General features: G+C 44.4%; 1 protein-coding gene across 1 annotated transcript in view; it reads left to right on the forward strand.

The window, feature by feature from the left end:
- mecom (MDS1 and EVI1 complex locus) overlaps positions 1-20,000 on the forward strand; it is a 141,223-nt gene that overhangs the window by 92,561 nt on the left and 28,662 nt on the right. The window contains 1 exon segment of the mRNA XM_081700202.1: positions 18,898-19,008. Within this exon segment, the coding sequence (XP_081556328.1) occupies positions 18,898-19,008 (111 nt within the window).

Here is a 20,000-nt window from a genome sequence, read left to right on the forward strand (position 1 = left end):
GCTTTTGAGTTGTATTGGGCAAGATGAAAATGAGATATGAGAGCAGACAGTTAACCATGTTCACATGTTCCACATGGCTCATAGTATGTGTGTGTGTGTGTGTGTGTGTGTGCGTGTGTGCGTGTGTGTGTGTGTGTGTGTTTGTGTGTGTGTGTGTGTGTGGCTAGCACATCACTGACACTTGACACTTGTCTACTAATAGAACAAAACCACACATCATTAACCTGTTCCTAATAACTGTCCCCAGGCTATACTTCTAATAAATACAGTGAGTTGTAAGTACATAAATATAGTAAATGAAATAGTACATTAGAAATTAACTCTTAAAGGAAACTTACATTGCATTTATTCAGTATTTTTAAATCGATCCCCGGTGTCTTTATAGAAGGTATCAGGGACCTCTTTACAACCAAGTGATTTAGCCCTGAGCTGTACTCTTTTTCACAATCCTTGTTTTTTGTTGGGTTCATGAGTAATTGATTATCTCTGCTCTTATTGGCCAGTTAAAGGCCGCAAACCACGATGGCTCAAAATAGATCGCTAGCTAACTGCAAGAGGTGAACCACGGAGCGTTTAGGCACCCAAACAAAAGGTATGAAACTGATTTTGACAGATTGATTAGATGTCTTGTCAAATTATACTTCTATGGCAGAGTAGCTAACATTAGCAAATTATAGAGTGAATATTTCTAAGGAACCAAACTAACTAGCAGATGAGCTTCTTAGTTATGTCCTGTTGATGCACTATATATTAAAAACTTACAAAAGGAAGGACAAAGATACATCTTTTATGGGATTAGACTTTTGAAATTCTTTCTCAATATTTTTGGAGTGAAATGTGCAGAACAAACTAACAACATGCCTGGGGCCCTGTTAAATATGAACACTTGCCACATGCCCTGTTGAAGTGTCTGGGGTAGACTGGGGGCTGGTGTATTTTTAAATCCCGTTTTATTTATGCTTCTGAGGTGACATCAGAGTTTGAGGTTCACGGTGTCTTCGTTCCACATACCAGGGCAGTGGTAGCTTGGAGGTTACGGTCTTCAACTTGTAGGTGGACGTTTGCCAGTTCAAGCCCCGCCACCAAGTTGCCGCTGTTATGTTCAGTCTGAATCGTAAGTCGTGTTGGATAAAAAAGTGTCAAGTAAATGTACCAAGCTCTCCTGAAATAAGGCACCTTTAAAATAAGTTCTTTGGAAGCAAGCAATAGTTAATCTTAAGAGTCTCTTTCAGTCTGGCTGATGTGGCTTTCAGACCGAATGCAGAGGGAACACATAACTGTGCAGTAATATCCTGTCTAATATATCATCAGTCTGAGATGCTGTCCTGGAACTTTATGGATTGCAGCAATCCATGTTGCTGTTTTTCCCAGGTTCTCTGAAGGCAGTCTTGAACATCCGTTGGCGAATGAGCGTGTTGCTAAGCAAGCGTCAACTGAACAGCCCAAGCATGGCTTTAGACGGCACAGGAAACAACCTCTTACGTAGCCGATGAGCCGATAACACATGCGTGACACCCAGATATGAGATTTTCTTAAACGGATGGTGTTGTGTGGAGCAACGGCCATGTAAACTAGAGAAGGGACTAGTCAGAGAGTGGCTGTGCTTCAACAGCGACTCGGTTCTGCACTTTCTTACCGAGTGTTCTAAATATGAATCAGTTCGAAACTAGAAGGAAATTTGCAGCATGTGCTCTGAGTTTCTACATCGCAGTAAGAACGGGAAACGGTGCGGTGTCTTGAGACAGTAGAGAGGGCTCATTATGCAAGTAGTGAGAAACAGCGAGAGAGAGAGGCAGAGAGGGAGAGTTCATGAAAGAGTAGAAAGTGTGAGTGGTGACCCAAACACTGGCCCCTATGTCCCTATGTGATGGATGAGCTTCAAGAACAGCTCTCAAAGTGAACACACACACACACACACACACACACACACACATCCTGGGCTGCATGTTGATCAGAGAACCAGAGAGAGATGATTGGTTAAAGGTCAAATAAGCAATGACCAGGAAGTGACAGAAACGTGTTAAGCCAGAAAATGATGTTTGGTGGAGTGCAGAAACAGAGGCATTTTCCACTAAAGGTTAATGAGATACTGAGGAAAGTGACATCGCCACTTTATAGCTCTAAATGTGGACTAGTGAATACGGAGCGAAATGGTTCCCTGTGTAAGGGCGGCGCGCGAGCGCAGCTAAAATAACGTGGATCCTGTAAGGGTTTTTTTCTGTTGATTACAAGTCCAGAGAGTGATTGGTGTGTGTGTGTGTGTGTGTGTGTGTGTGTGTGTGTGTGTGTGTGTGTGTGTGTGTGTGATTAGGATTGCAGGCATGCCATACTCATTTATTTCTTCTGTATTGTGTCCAATGCGGTCAGCACTGAAGCAACTTCGCATTTAAGTGCTCGCAGCACTGCAGCCGAAACCACAGGAATGTTTTTCTCTTATTCATGCAGTCATCTGTCCATTTGTCCTGTGCTTCTCTCTCTCCATTTACCTCTTTCTGTCTCCCTCTCTTTCTCCCTGTCTCCTTCTTTCTTTCCCTGTCTCTCTCTCTCCCTCTCTCTCTCTCTCTCTCTCTCTCTCTCTCTCTCACTCTCCCTCTCTCCGTCTGTCTTTCTATTTCCCTCTCTGTCTCTAATTCTTGGTCTCCACCTCTCTCTCTCTCTCTCTCTCTCTCTCTCTCTCTCTCTCTCTCTCTCTCTCTCTCTCTCTCTCTCTCTGCCTGCATTTGCTCCATCTCATCCGATGCAGTTTATCTACCCATCAGCCCCTTTAGCAACTGGATTAGCTCAATGCAGTGCAGGTCTAGGTGTGAGGAGCACAACCTAAGCTCCTACCATCCTTCCCAATGGCGCTTGGTTCTTCTTCAACCTGAGCTCCTACCATCCTTCCCAATGGCGCTTGGTTCTTCTTCAACCTTAGCTCCTCCCATCCTTCCCAATGGCGCTTGGTTCTTCTTCAACCTGAGCTCCTCCCATCCTTCCCAATGGCGCTTGGTTCTTCTTCAACCTGAGCTCCTCCCATCCTTCCCAATGGCGCTTGGTTCTTCTTCAACCTGAGCTCCTCCCATCCTTCCCAATGGCGCTTGGTTCTTCTTCAACCTGAGCTCCTCCCATCCTTCCCAATGGCGCTTGGTTCTTCTTCAACCTAAGCTCCTCCCATCCTTCCCAAAGGCGCTTGGTTCTTCTTCAATCTAAGCTCCTACCATCCTTCCCAATGGCGCTTGGTCCTTCTTCAACCTAAGCTCCTCCCATCCTTCCCAATGGCGCTTGGTCATTGTACAACCTAAGCTCCTCCCATCCTTCCCAATGGCGCTTGGTTCTTCTTTAACCTGAGCTCCTACCATCCTTCCCAATGGCGCTTGGTCCTTCTACAACCTAAGCTCCTCCCATCCTTCCCAATGGCGCTTGGTCCTTCTACAATCTAAGCTCCTACCATCCTTCCCATGGCTCTTGGTTCTTCCTAACTGCAAGTCAGTAATTAAGCACCGCGTGGTCTCTGATTGGCTCCCGGCTCTCCCATCCCACTCACGCAAAGACAAGTGGGAAGGTTTGCCATGACGATATTGTGGGCTGTGGAGGGGCTGGGGGGGTCCCTGATCCTTCCTGACCAGCGTGTCCAGTCTGAGGTGTGAGCAGGGTGACGGAGGGATAAAGCAGGAGAAGGGCAGGGACCTAGAATGGAGAGAAGGAGAGAAATTGAGAAACTGAGAGAGGGATGGGCGAGAGAAGATAGAAGTCAGAGTTGGAGAGTAGAGAGACTGCTCACTGTTTTGTTGTGTTATTATGTCACGCAGACATATTTGTGATTAGCTAAGTGGAGTTCAAGTCAAAAAGAAAAAGTCTGGGCAGGGTATATGTGTGTGAGTCTGGTCAGCATTTGTGCGGGTCCGGTCAGCCTATGTGTGTGAGTCTGGTCAGCGTGTATGTGTGTGAGTCTGGTTAACGTATGTGTGAGTCTGGTCAGCGGGTATGTGAGTGAGTCTGGTCAGCATATGAGTGTGTCTGGTCATTGTGTATGTATGTGGGTCTGTCTGGTAAGAGTGTGAATTTTCCTTCCACAGGCAAAAACAGCTGCCCCTTCTACATGGCAACAGTTGCCGAGCGGACTAATTGAGCAGGGGGGTCTGAAAGGTGTCAGGCTGAATAATGATGGATGAGGCTTTCAGCCGTGGGGGTGTGGAGTGCAGACAGGACAGCAGGTGTCGGTAATCTGACATATTAGAATGAGTGTTAAGAGGTTTTCTGAGTTATGCGAGCACCTGTGATTTTAGCAAAGTCATACAAATATTCACTCTGTCACCCACTCTTCATACACTCACTCACACACTCATTCATTCATAGACTCATTCATACACTCAGTAATACACTCACTCATATGATCATTCATACACTCACTCACTCACACTCACTCATATACTCACTTATTCATAAACTCATACATTAATTCATGCACGCATATACACACACACCCACATACTTATTCATGCACTCACTCACTCACACACATATACATGCTCATTCATACACTCACTCATTCAAATACTCATTCATACACACACTTAATCATACATTCATTCCCTCACAGTCACTCATCCCCCCATTCATGCACCCACTCACTCATATATTCACTCAGTCATACTCAGTCACTCAAGCACACACTCTCTTGTGCTTTTAATGAAAACGTACATACATTCAGACTTATACTGAAATGGAATTGGTTTGTGGCACAAGGCTGGTAGTGCTGGTTTGTGTGTGTGTGTGTGTGTGTGTGTGTGTGTGTGTGTGTGAGAGAGAGAGAGAGAGAGTTAATTAAGCTTGATTAATGGTGTGTGTTTTCTCTTTGGTGACAGCTCAAAGCTGTGTTCAGCCTCGTCAAGCCCAATGTTCACTTAGCAACACACACGCTCATCAATCACACACATACACACCCTCACATACGCACACAAACACACACACTGAATAAGTGTTTATGTGATCACATGTGATGGCTCCCCTCTTAACAACACACACTCTCATCAATCACACGCACGCACACTTCCTCTTCACCCCTCACACTTCATCTCTTCTTTTTCCTCTTTTATTCTGTCCTTTCACCTTTTCCCTTTTATCTCTCTCTTTCCTCCTTTTTGACTTTCAGACTGTACATTCTCTCTGCAGCTCACGTTTTTATCTTCCGTTTTTATTTTCTTTGTCTTGTCTTTCTTTTGTGCTCTCTTTACCTCACTCTCTCTTGCTCTCTCTCTCACTCTCTTTCTCTTTTTCAGTGTCTCTCTCTCTCTCTCTCTCTCTCACTCCAGCTCTCTGTCTCAACTCTGTCTTACACCATTTCTCTCTCTCTCTCTCTCTCTCTCTCTCTCTCTCTCTCTCTCTCTCTCTCTCTGGCTCGCTCTCTGTCTGAGGTGTAGCCAGAGGCAATGGGGTCTGGCTGGCATGGGGTCAGCAGAGGGAATTCTGGGATCTGCGGCTATACTCATTCATTACCCTGCTTGTTTCAGTCTGGCAGCACTGTGACGGAGTTCTATTAAGAGCTCTCTCTCTCTCTCTCTCTCTCTCTCTCTCTCACACACACACACACACACACACATACTCACACACACACACCAAAAAAGCATGCATGAGCAGTAATATGCAGGGCACACATGTATGCGTACAAATGCATTCACACCCATGACAGCACTCTCTTGTATCACTGCCTATATACACAGGCACACATTCACAGGCACACATTACCTGGTAACCTGAAGGCCTTGGTGTGTTTTGGAGCTGACACCAGCAAGTCTGTGTAAAACTGAAACACGCTGTACTTTCAATCCCTCCATCATTGTGATGTGATGGGTTTGATCTCTGTGCAGTGTGATGGTGCTGACAGTTTGCACTCTCCGCTGTGCTGTAAGGTACTATTGAATGATCAGTTTTCTTAAGCGCAGTAATAACATACTGACTGGTTTGAAAGAACAATGTTTTGACCTGTGCACTATAGTGCCAACACAGCCTGGAATCACCGATGCCCTTGCACAGAGATACACTCGGCATGCTAGCATGCATACACACAAGATCTATTCATAGCTTAGATTCAGCCCCAGGAAATGCACACACATACATCCATAGCTGTATTATACACCCTGTGTCCCAAGACACTGCTCCAAGGCTCAGTGTTCATGTAATGACACACTGTATTTCCCTCTGCTGGTGCGTGCGTGCGTGCGTGTGTGTGTGTGTGTGTGTGTGTGTGTGTGTGTGTGTGTGTGTGTGTGTGTGTGTGAACATGTAAGCTGAGAGGGAAACAAACAAAGGGATATGGTGTAAAGGTTGTTTTTCCATTGAAATGAAATGAAACTGCAGATTAAAGCATTTTTAACTATTCATAGTGAAGGCAGCAATCAGTCAGCTGAAGTGTAATCGCCCCCCCCCCCAACACACACACACACACACACACACACACACACACACACACACACACACACAGACATCCTAGCTTGCGCCCTGTAACGTCTGTCCTTGCCGCTGTTTTTGGAAACCCTAGTTGATGTAACTGACTCAGATGCATGTGTCATAAATGTGCGACTGACAAACACAGTGATGTCATAAACATGAGCAGCACTGTGAGAAGCAGCACACCTGTTCTTGTATAGACCAGCCGCTTCACATCATAAACCCATGACAACCGTCAAGTCTACATCAGGGAGATCAGCACTATGTGGTGTCGTGGGTTACAGAAACATGATATATCTCTGTGTTAGACTTTTTTCAAATGTCTATACTGTGGTGCTGGATACCCACTTCTTTAATAAAAGTAGATAGACAGACAGACAGACAGATAGACAGACAGACAGACAGATAGATAGATAGATAGATAGATAGATAGATAGATAGATAGATAGATAGATAGATAGATAGATAGATAGATAGATAGATAGATAGATAGATAGATAGATAGATAGATAGATAGATAGATTTAAATTATGAGGGGAGATGAAAGAACAGAGGAGAGGAGTGAAGGAAGGAGAGACCACTTCTTTCAAACAATCAGATATTTAGTGCCACTCCTCATGGTACCAGCCGCCATGCATTCACCCACGGGCCGGCTTTAATATAAATACCCCTCATCCCTCTATAAACAAAGCGAGGGAGGGGGAGGGGGTCAGAAGAGAGGAGAGATAGAAGGAGGAGTGTCAGACTGTGGCCATGGAGGATTGACACAGGAAGTCATTACTTTAAACTAATACTGTACTGGTCAAGTTTTTTTGCTCACATGTACTAATGTATCCAGTACTCCTTAACACAGACAGAGACAGAACACCAGCAGTCAGCAACATAGCAAACAAAAAAAAAAACACCAACCTTCATCAACACCCAACAGCAAACACCTCATCCAGTAACATCTCCAACCAACACCAACCTCCATTAACACCCAACAGCAAGCACCATCATACAGTAACATCTCCGATCAACACCAACATTCAACAATACCAACAACATACACCATCATCCATTACCACCTCCAACCAATACCAACATTCAACAATATCAACAACATACACCATCATCCATTAACATCTCCAACCAACACCAACATTCAGCAATATCAACAACATACACCATCATCATAATCCATAAACATATCCAACCAACTCCAACATTCAACAATACCAACAACATACATTATCATCCACTAACAGCTCCAGTAAACACCACCATCATCAAGCATTCTCTTACAAACACCAACTTTTATAAACACCCAACACAAACACCATCAGGCACGAACACCTCCAACAAAAGTTAACATTCTGCAGGACCTGCAAACATCATCATTCACTAACATCTACAACAACACCAGCATTCAGCAACACCTAAAGCAAACACCATCATCCATTAACATCTACAACTAACACCAACATCCATCAAAACTCAACAACAAAATACTGCAAAATAATAAGAATAAATGTAGCAATGGCTTATGCACAGTAGATGTAAAGCAAACCTGACGCTTTGATTCTGTAAAATGTCCGTAAAGCTATTGCTTTTGAATGGGTTTGGCTAAGAGATGTAATAGAGGCTTTATAATTGCTAGGTTAACATAGATTGCTTGATATGCATTGCTTGATATGCACTGATGGGGTTGTGTGGCGGATAATTTAAGAAAGGCCATTGGTTTTCTATAGGTGCTGGAGAGTGGTGGGTTTTACACTTCAGTAGGTGTGTGTGCGCATGTGTGCAATCAGAAGTCGTTTCCTGTCTTTCAGTTTGCCCCACTGCCTACAGTTTTTGCTTCATACCCTTTCTACTGAGAGCCCTCAGGAAACTACCGTCTCAGACAGAGGTCATTCGGCGTGGTGTTTTTTTTGTTTTTTTGGTGTGGGTGTGTGTGTGTGTGTGTGTGTGTGTGTGTGTGTGTGTGTGTGTGTGTGTGAGTGCTTCTGAAACTAAATTAATTTGTATAGAAACTATGACAAATTAGCATTGAATGACAGATGAAGAAGGTCAGTTTGAAACTACATGATTCCTTAATATCATTTTTCAAAGAAGAGAGGAGAGGGGAGGAGAGGGGAGGAGAGGAGAAACCTGAAGAATTGGAAAGGATAGATGGATGGAGAAATTGAGAGCAAGAGGGATGAAATATTAGTGGTGTAGGGTTATAGAAAGAGGGACGGCAGAGGAAAGGAGGGAGAGAAATGGAAAGAAAGAGATGAAAAGACAATCCGGACATAGTTCAGCAGCATTAAATCAACCCAGCCTCCTGATATGCATCGATCCAGCTTTACCTGTGTGTGTGTGTGTGTGTGTGTGGTGGTGGTGCTTGTGTGTGTTTGTGCTCACGTTGTGTGTGTGGACAGGGCACTGCTCCTCACCACTCTCCACACTCCTTCACTCTCACTCATACACACACACACACCCACACACACACACACACACACACACACACACACACACACACACACACACACACGTATGATTGATCTGTGAATCAGTCTCTCCAACACTGAGCCATAAAAGCTGTAAGTGAGAGTCATAAAAGCAGATTTATCAGAGGCGGTCCAGGCCATGCCGAGCTCCCGCCCAAAACACTGTGACACCTCCATGATTGGGCTGGAATTGAATAAACCTGCACTATTGACGCCCATGTCTGACAAGTCAATCAACTCGCAGTACACACACACACACACACACACACACACACACACACACACACACACACAAACCTGTGACTACATTTTCTTAAGAGTAAAGATAGTAAGCAGGTTTGTTAACTCATGTTTTTAGTGCATAAACCACTAATGAACTAATGATGTATATATTACCTATATAAAACAATACATGAAATCTCTTTTATTTTTTACAGCAAAACCGACAATATATCTGATTTGATATATATTATGACATGAAATAAAGGCATAAACCATCATCCTTATAAACTTCAGTTCAAATGTATTTGTATATTACTTTATACAACAGATGTCGTTAGAAAGCAGTTTTACAGAAAGCAGCTTAATGGAGGATCCAGGTCTGGGCCCTAAATGACAAGTGTAATGTACAACAACAGATAAAGGGACTAAGTAAGTGTAATCATTAGGCAAATGTTCAGATTAATCAGTGAAAACCCATGTGTAGTCCTAGTAAGAGTCCCTACAGGAAACATCTAAGCACAAGGTCAATATAAAGCTCAAAATACACGCTTACGGTCAAGTTTGTGCGTTTACACAATCACTGACTACAATGTATGATTACCATCCTAATTGCCTTGTCAGGCAGGGGCAGCACACAGATGCCCCTAAGCCTATTGGGTAACATATCTGAGAGGGAACACACTATTATGCATGTTAGGCGGGTGTGTGTGTGGGTGTGTGCACATGTATGCATGAATACAGGGATCTGTGTGTGTGTGTGTGTGTGTGTGTGTGTGTGTGTGTGTGTGTGTGTGTGTGTGTGTGTGTGAGCGCGCGCGCGTGCGCTCAGACATAACACAGAACACAGCACCCCCGTGCCTTGTTAAAGCTAGTTAAATATAAAGCTTTGCTAACTTGGAGTCCCTTTGAAGCCAGTGAAAACCAGCGAAGCTCTAAATAAGAGCGACCCAGGCTCCCTGCAGACGCTTAATTAGCTTGAGTTGTCTTCTGCTTCTCCCCTTTGAAACGCTGCGTTTGGTTAGTGCTGTTTGCAATTAAATTTGGGGTGTCCATTTCCTGTGAATGCTCTTTAGATAAACTCCAAAACACAGTTTGTGGAAAATGCTTCTGTTAAAACCGCTCATGCAAAACAAAAGTAAACCGCAGGTCTATAGAGGACATTGATAACTACCTTTATAACCCGCCATTATCGTCACACATTCAAGAAATAAACATAAAAGAACGCGATGAAAATAATTTGCTATAATTTGGATTATCAGTCGGCTAAGCCTGTTTCCAGTAGAAATTCTGTTGCTAGAAGCAGAACATTTTACGAAACTTTTAGTAGAGACGATTTGTCAATTTGTTTGACTTTTTCCTGCTATTGAAAAGGTGCGAAAACTTTATGTTGACGGAACAAAAAAAAAAAAAAAAAGAAAGAAAACAATAGAAAACGGATCAATATACACTCTGCTACCGCGTGACCTGCACGCTGCGTGCCTCGCGTATCTGGCACCACGTGCGCTTTGGTTGCTTCTACGACACCTGCGTTTACACTGAGCGGTGAAACGGCGGGAGAAAAAAAGAGGTCCAAGTTATAAACGCTATTTTAGGCCTTAATGACTTCGCTTTAAAGGCTGTCGGCGAAAAGCGTTCGTTCTTACGTCCACGCGTGATTATTAAAACATGGACTGCTGTAATGGGCAAGTGCTGTTCCAGAGGAATTCCAGGAATTCCACCTAGTCCGAAGATATCAAGACCTGGAGGACCAGGACAGAGAGGAGGGGTCGAGCTCTTGGATGTAATGAGGGTAGTTTAGGGTATCTGATTTCCTATTACCAGGAAGGAGAGAGAGAGTGTGTGTGTGTGTGTGTGTGAGTGTGTGATCTCTGATATTGAATATTAGCTTTTCACTGGCACACGGCACATGAATAAACCGTTTCTGTGAGGGAGCACTCCTTCAAACAGCCTCAGACAGGTTAATAAATGTAATGAATGTACAACAGCCCCGCCTTGGATGCTAAATGGTATGTTCTATCCTGTTCTTCAGACATAAAAAGGCTTTTATTTGAAAAGATTATATCTATGGACGTTTAAGAAGCAATTTGCTCTCGTTACAGGGCCCAATAACATGCTCTAATTACCTATCCACACCCCCCCCCCCCCCCCAGACCTCTTCCACACACAATATATATACCGGGAGCGAGGTGAAATGGTAAGACAAGCCGAGGGGGTGGGGGGAGGGGGAGACGAATTGTTGAAGTTTCCAGTGTGTCCCGGCGCGTTTTGGACCCTCTCCCACCCTTTCCCTCCCGCGCCAGCCTAATTTATGTTTTAAAAACGTTACCTCTGACACCGGTGCGGGGTTTATCGCACCCCGCGGCCCGCAGACAGTGTGGCTTGTGTTGAGAGGGAGTCCGCAAGGGAAGTACCCTTGATTATCACAGCCTGCAACGTCCTCCTTTCCCGGGCTCCAGTAACGCTCCCTCCTCACGCCCCACCAGTGGTGGCACATTCCTTGCCTGCTGCCGTGCCGGAGGCCACAGCTCGGGAGAGACTTTTCAACCCAGAGCTCAGCGGTGCGAATACATTTCTAGCACTTCCCACCTACGTGTGTGTTTTTAAGCACGTCCCTCCGCGCCCTCCGCTAAGGCTCTCGGTTTGAATGGCGCATTGTGCGTTAGACCACTGGTCCTGTTTTAGCGAGCGCCGTGTTATCGGGACCGAGTCACGTTTTGTCATTCCCGCTGTCAAAGCAATTAAGTTCACGTTACGTGGCGAACACAGTCTATCTCTTTCACATCCGCCAGTCTGGCTTTTTACATGCCATTCAAAAACAAAAATTACTAAAGCTCTGAACTGACTCCAAGAACACGTTGCCCACTCTTGAAATTGTCGGCGAATGTTCGTCATACTGTGAATGTTTCCAAAAACTTCCACGTCTTGGATTGTGGCTTTTATGTGCAAGTCGGGGCTGTGGCACACGTTCTCACAGGGCAATAAAATGGGGTTGTATATTCATACAGCAATAATTCCTTCTTTTCAGAGAGGAGTTTGTGATATGAAGACTAGTTGAAGATATGACGATATATAGACTAGTTCTTTTGCCTTTTTTTAATGGGGGAGCATTCTGAATTTGCAAGTTAGTGACAGTTTTCCAGGATCTCTCTCTCTTGTGTGTGTGTGTGTGTGTGTGTGTGTGTGTGTGTGTGTGTAGGTGAGCAAGTGAGATGAGAGAAGGTGGGAAACAGTGAGATACAGGGGGGTATGAAACATGGTTCCCGCGCCACGCTGGCCCTACCCTGGGGCCTACGGCTGACACAACGGGTGAGACTTCGCAGACGAGGGCAAGATGAGGGGCTACTAATTCAGCCGAAACGCAAAGGACTCACTTCAACAGACAGAAACATGCTCTCTCTCTCTCCCTCTCTCTGCCTCTCCCTCTCTCTCTCTCTCTCTTGACCTTGGCAAATGAAAATAATAATTAGGAGAGCCCGTCTGGCCTTCGGGTGAGAGGGTAAACACGGCTGTTGCGCGCCGCACCGAGACGGGAGCGCGCGGAGCAGCGGGCGGGGGCGTGCTGACCCCCGTCCGCATAAAGCTGTAATTTATGGCGGGGCGCGGGGCGCAGCAGCGGGAATGCAATGGCTCGCTCTGAGAACCAAATTACCGAGGTGGAGATTAACGCGGGCTCTACGGGCACGCTTCCATATCCGAGGAACGTTTTTATTTACATTTTTCCAGTTTCATTTCCTCTCTTCTTTTTTAATGGTAATTGGCTCGCGAGGGATGGGATGGTTCCCTTAAACTCTAAAGTCTGTTTTATTTGGAGCTGCGGGCGGAGCGAGAGTGGCGTGTTTTCTTTTTTTCTTTTTCATTAACACACACAACTTGTAAGTTGACAGTGGTGGCATATTACTGATAGATTATATAGATTTTTTGCGAGGTTGTTTTATGTTTGGTTTTTTTTGCGCTTTTTTGTATTTTTGCGTCTTTTTTATTTAACGTTATTTGCATAAAACGTTAATGCAAGTGAAACGTATGAAACGTGAAATATATGAAGATGTGTTGTGACATGCACAAACATTTATAGGAATTTTAAATTTAACGTATAAATGTTGATAATAATAGTTTAATCATTTGTAAATAGCATCCCCTTTTTTTACGGGTCGTTTTTCAGACGCATTAAGCCTGTAGTAATTGTAATAATTCAGATTTGCCATACGTAAATTGAGTTAGAGAAAAAAAACAGACGGACAATATGAACTTAAATTATCCACTCTTCAGATCTGTAGACTATCAGGAGCTAACAAAGACTTGCTAAGCGGTAACGAGGGGTAGCCCGCGGGGTTTGAAGTGGCTGCATGGAGCAGTATTAAATGAGTTTTGCTTGTGCCTGTTGATTGAGTGGTCCTGCACTTTAAGTTAATGGCGGGTTTTGGAGTGGCGTCTGTGGGGAGGCGTAGCATAATCTTAACGCAGCTTTTCGCTCCTATCAATGGGAGGTCTCTCCCGATGAATGGTTGAACTATTTCATGTGGATTTGGCTGCGATATTTTCTTTTTCTTCGCCCCCCCCCTCACCCCTTTCCCGTTAGGATGTGCTGGAATGCGTCTCGTACACAGTGTTTCCATTAAATGCGGCTCAGGGAACGAGGGAAGACCGCAGGGAGCAGCCCCGTCCCGGCGTCAGTTTCTAGACCATCTGGGATTCCCCCTCCGCGGAGCTTACTCAAATGGCTTAATGCACCCACTCTCTCACCAGCCTACTGCAAATAAACAAACCCAACCGTGCAGCAGCACTCAAACAAGAGAGAGAGAGAGAGAGAGAGAGAGAGATGTGCAACGCAGCTTGCATGCAAACGTCCCGGGACGGGAAGAAGGAATAGCTCTAAACATTGCAACAAGCGACGTTTGAACGCACTTCTATGACGTTAAGACTTTTGACCAGCAATGGGGTCTTTATTTTAATGGATAAAATATTTGTAGAATTGAAATATGAGATTCTTTGCGCACATCTAAATTTGATGTTCAAATTAGGATAGTCGTTCAAGATTAGGGTTGTTTAATTTTGGTGTGTGCTTTTGTGCTGCGTGTATACTTGTGTGTAAATGCTTGCGTGCTTTGCGACCTTCCAATGTGCTCATAAACTGAATTTGGGCGACAGTCCAGTTAAATCTTGTACTAAACGGCCAGAACCTACGTTTAAACAAAGCAATCTTTTAAATGCCTCTTGCAGGCGGCAGTAATAGCGTGTACAAATATACACCCACAACCTTAACTAAATTATTGTGGGTACCGTTTTAATAAATTCATAATAAGGTCGAACTGAGCTGAGTTTTATTGCCTCACTCATTGTTTAGCGGTAAGCAGCATTGTAGGTCGACGGGGTGATTTCCATTCAAGGCAATACAGCTGAATCTTTTTATGTGCCATCGAGCAGTTTGACGCCTTAATGTGGACTGCGTCGCCCTGCAATCTAGCCGTCGCGGAAAGAAATGACCGCGCGTCTCGGCAACTCCGCGGCTCCGCGCTTGACTGATGCGCTTCCCTCCGGAGAGGCACTGCAACGCGAGAATTCTCTCGCCCCGTGCGAAAATAATAAAGTCTCTCAGTTCGAGTAAATATCCACGAATCTAATAAATTAAACCTTCCAGCGCGTTTGAATATCTCCCAGGATTTCTGAGTCTGACGTTAAACAATGTGTCAAATGTGCAACTTCTCTCCCGAAGAAATGAAAAAGTTTTTTCCCCCTTTTTTTCGGCTCAGAACGCCATCTATCGTGAGATGCCTGAACTGACACGCTTGCTACTGCCCCACGTCCAGTCCCTCTTGCCCCGTCTTGCCGCTGGTGGTAGAGATACCGCGGGGCTTTCTGTTTATCCTATACGGCTTCCTCCTTTTCAGAAAAAAAAGCGGCGGAGGAGCCGCTCTATCGCCAACTTCCATCAGGCCCCGGCGAGGCCAAGCAATCACTTTCCCAGATTACTTGTATTTAATACACAATGCATCATAAAACAAATCCCTCACCCTGACAGGGAGAAAATAGAATAGCTCATAGCTTGAGCTTTCCCAATTTATGGCTAAATTAAAAAGACTTCCAACAATGGACAAGTCGAGGAATGGCAGGAAATCGATGCGCGGCGGACCGGAGTCTCTTTGCGGTTCTCAAGGAGCGGACGGCATGGGAATCTCTGGCGAGGGCGGCCTTATTTACTCATGATTTTTCCTGTCCTTCCTCTGGTTCTGCCCTGCGATTTCATAAAACAATGGACATTATCTGAACCTCGAGCTCGGTGCCACAGATAGCGGCCAGAGAGAACGATTAATCATCATCAGCCGTATGAGCGAGCCGTCACCGCACCAGAGCGCTGAACCTAACAAACTATGCAGAAGTGCTAACTAGGCTTGCGGTTTAATATGAATACCAGATACTAGAATTTAAGTCCTAAATTCTACAATGCGACACTCGTACTGAACAGTTCCATGAAAGTTTTTTTTGTTTGTTTTTGGTTTTTTACTGCTTTTTTATGTTCGCGCAAGGCTGATTAAATCGCACTTCAAAATAAAATCGAGATTACTAAACAAAAAGGCGGGGCTTTTATTTTGTTTAATCATTTGACGTCTATAAATTGGCCATGATTCTTAGATTCCTCTAGTTGATGTCTGATGACTCGGTACAGAATATGTGCCTGCGTTTGCGCGTGCGGGCGCGAGTGCCTTTTGTTTCGGTGGCGTTTAGATTTGTTGTGCTTCGCCCTCGTGCCCCAGGGTCGCGGGCCTTCGCCGTGTATACTCTGCAGCAGGTGTAGCCTTCTGTCTGAGATAAATGCCCCTTCGATTTTAGCATCAAACCGTAACATAATAACACTCCCAATTTAGATATGGCACAGTGCTCCACAACGACACAACATACACGTAACTTATTTTTAGCCGACTCCAGCGCCGAGTTCGACTATTTCCATCAAAAAGATTTTCCCCTGGATTTAGGGTTCCGCAGGTCCTACCTCATCCCCTCTTCTTCTCTCTTGCGGAGAGAGAAAGTGTGAAACGGGCCGATTCCGTGATTGCTGGATGGCTTCATCAAAAGCGGGCGGGGGTGGGAGGAGGTGGGGTTTGGGGGGGGTTCGTGTTCTAGTCGATCCACGAGAAGCCCCATCCCGACCTCGCGCTGACCTCGCCTCTCCTACCGCGCGCTCCTGTCACTTTAAAATTAACTGCGGGGAGCCTCGCGCAACTTCCGAACAGTGGACACGCGAGACATCACCCCTCCCCTCCTCCTCCCTCCGCCTCGCGACTCATCCTCTCCCCCCCCCCCCCCCCGCATGGGACATCGCGGGACAGGAGATGATGCACTTTTAACGAGACAGTTCGGGGAGACACTGCCGGAGACACAGACACCAATCATATCGCACGCGGGATAAGTGCGGGGATCCTCGCCATCCCTGCGTATCTCTCTCATTTACTCTCGCGTGCAAAAAAAAAGAGTGAGAGGGGAAGAAAGATAACAAAAGCCGAGTTTTTAATCCTCGCGAGGCGGTCAGTCGGTCGGACACCTCGGGGGGCTTTAACTGCGGACGAGCGCGGTGAAGTTTTTCATCACCCGGGGAACTGGGCGCGCGTTGTCTGCTTGACTACAGCAGCGAACGGGCGGAGAGCGAGGAGAGACCGCGAGGTCCCGTGGCGAGTGTCAAACTGATATTTCCTAGAGCAAGACATCCTTGGACACAAACAACACGACACAAACCGTGAGGCAGCGTTTTATCGACGTTCTTGGGCGTTGTGATTTTTTTCCCCCTGAAACTCTACCTCAGCGAATTTCTATCGGAGTTTCCTCCTTTTCTATTCTAGTGATTTTTGTTTTCCTCCAGATATTTTCTGCGTCACCTATGAAATAATTCTCACGGTAGGTATTTCATTGGTGTTTTATTATCAACAGCGAGCGCTGGCACGTAACAACTTATTGGCTGAATAATAGTCCATCCATCATTCACCTTTGAACTCATAGAATTATATTAAAGCGATGGGCAAGCTCTTTCTCACATAAGTGCAAAAATGACTAATTACAGAATTCATATCGTGTGTATCGTACGTCTTTGGAATATTTTTGCTGGTTTTCAATGCGATTTAATTACTGCCTGTTCAGACGTGTTTAAGACTTTCTGACTGCTTAAACTAAAGTCGGTTGAAACTTTTGTCGGCTGTAATGTTTTATACCTTATTAAATTAATTCTAGAGCAAGCACGTTAAAAAACGTGCACGAGGAAGGCATTTTGTAACGTATGTGCAGGTGCTAATGCTGAAAGTATTATGTAGACGTAATTGAATTATAAATATATATTGTGCGACGATTAAAATAGGAATGATGGAGTAAATTCACGATTTAAGATTATAGTGTAACGCTGCGTTTTGTAGAATAATATATGAATATTTCTAAAATCCCTTCCATCGGCTATATTTCCGAAGCGTGTCTAAACATAGTCTAAGTAATAAATAATAATAAATAATAAACAAAGAATAGCATAACTTTTTTCAGTTATATGAACATTCAAAATACTTGTAATTGTTTTATTATTTCCAGCAGTACACGTTTAGCGAACGTAGTTTTCAGTGCAGTGTTCTGTGTTTAGGAAGATGGCAAGCTGTGTGCATTTATTGTAAATAATAGCAGACGTAAATGCCGGGGCTGGACATTAAGGCAAAGACCGAGACGCAGTTGACAACAATCGCAGGGCAGCACAGATCGGCACGCCGCCGCTTTTCTCCTTTAACGGTGAGCAATTAGTTTGCGAAACAGATGAGGAGTGAGAGGGAGAGGGAGAGCGTGTTTTATATCGCAAGGACTCAGATAAATCCTTACCGTTACCCGGTTTTTGAAACGTATTTTTTAATGTTTCTCAACTGTCTTAATGTATCAAAATATAATTTAGTCAAATATGTATATAGTCAGTAAAACGTTAAAAACGTTCTCGCGCATATATATATACACACACACACACACACACACACACACACACACACATACATATATATATATATATATGTGTGTGTGTGTGTGTGTGTGTGTGTGTATATATATATATATATATATGTAATACATATATAACACATATACACACATACAAATTTCATCATTCAATTTATTCTTTGGTTTTTTAATGTTTTACTTTTTTCCAGCACGCAGCTCTATTAAAATGGTGTGCATAACAAATTAAGCAGTTTTTTTGTTGTTGTTTTGACAGTTTGTTTTTTTAACATAACATTTTCTTTTGGCGTGCAGCCGATAAAGTCCATTAAATGATCATACATTTTGTTGTTGTCGTTTTTTTGTTGTTGTTTTGAGAGTTTGTTTTTTAACATAACATTTTCTTTTGGCGTGCAGCCGATAAAGTCCATTAAATGATCATACATTTTGTGAAGAGATCAGTTTTATCAATTGATCGGAACAATATGCCTGGAACAAAAATAAAGTCTGTCTGACCTATTCCCAACAGGTCACCTTTATCTTTGTAGCGGAGTCAGTAAAGTTTGTTTATGTGTGTGTGGGGAGGCATGCAAGTTACAGAAGCTACATATATAATTGTTACTTTGTGTGTGTTTGTGTGTGTGTGTGTGTGTGTGTGTGTGTGAGAGAGAGAGAGCACGTATAGGAGCAGATGTGATTATGTGTGTATAATCTCCGTTTGGAGTCTCAGACCACTCTGGGTGGCATGCGGTTTAGACACTGTGAAGAGTAACCCGTAAAAGATAAAGATCAAAGAGTGACTCCTTCTCTTTCTGTCTCTTCTGTTCTGGAACAGAAAGCAGGATTGGATGGGCATGTGTGTGATAGCACCAGCTGGCTAAGACACATCCAGATATCATCGTCCTCCCGCCAGTACAACCTCACAGCCTACCCAATACATGAGCAGGTATGCGGAACACGCGCACACACACACACACACACACACACAGACTGACAGACGTGCATGCATACATAGACATACACACAGACGCACGCACGCACGCACACACACACACAGAGACTGACATACATGTATGCATACACAGACACGCACGCACACACACAAACACACACACACACAGGCACGCACGCACACACAGACACTGACAGACGTGCATGCATACACAGACATGCACACACACACACACACACACACACACACACAACACCTGCATGCTTTAAAGGTGGTGATATGCACCTTCTACATTCTGTCTCTCTCTCTCTGACTATCTCTCTAACACACACTCCTTATCCATGGTGGGGTTGAGTGTATGTGTGAGTGCCTGAGTGTGTGTGTCTGTTTTTGTTATGATTCTCATTTATTGCATCTTTGCTATAGCATGGAGGACCACAAGCTTGGCTCTCTCTCTCACACACCCACACAAACACATCTACACAGTGGTGTGTGGTGTGGCCATTTTTAGCACTTACACATGGAAACCTCTGAGGAATAAGACATCTCAGCTCATTCTTTTATTCTCACTTAGAGAAAAGAACCAAGGAGCTAGAGAAAGAAGGTTTCGCTTCAGAATCAGAATTCCTGCTTTTGAGCTCAAATGTTAAAAACCTACTTGATAAAATGAAATAGGTTTAGTTTTACAGCAGACAGGTTGAAGCAATTTTGCCAAACCCCAGCTTCAGCTATCATCAATAAGGCCACTGAAATTAAACTTCAATCTTAGTACTAACCCTAAATTCATACCCTCACCCTTAGGTTGTTAAATCTAACCCCAAACCCCACAAGCCCCATGGCCAGACTACTTAAAAGTCTGGGTGTCCGAACGAAGCAGGAATGAACAAAAGCACTTCACTGAGAACTGATTTTTGTGCTGATATTGGGAGCAGTCATCTCGCACCTGGGAGTGTTCTGTTCCGATCCTGGGTTTCCGCCATGGTCGC

The sequence above is a fragment of the Electrophorus electricus genome, chromosome 17 (genome assembly GCF_041902795.1).
Source record: "Electrophorus electricus isolate QZ-2024a chromosome 17, ASM4190279v1, whole genome shotgun sequence".
Lineage (NCBI taxonomy): Eukaryota > Metazoa > Chordata > Actinopteri > Gymnotiformes > Gymnotidae > Electrophorus > Electrophorus electricus.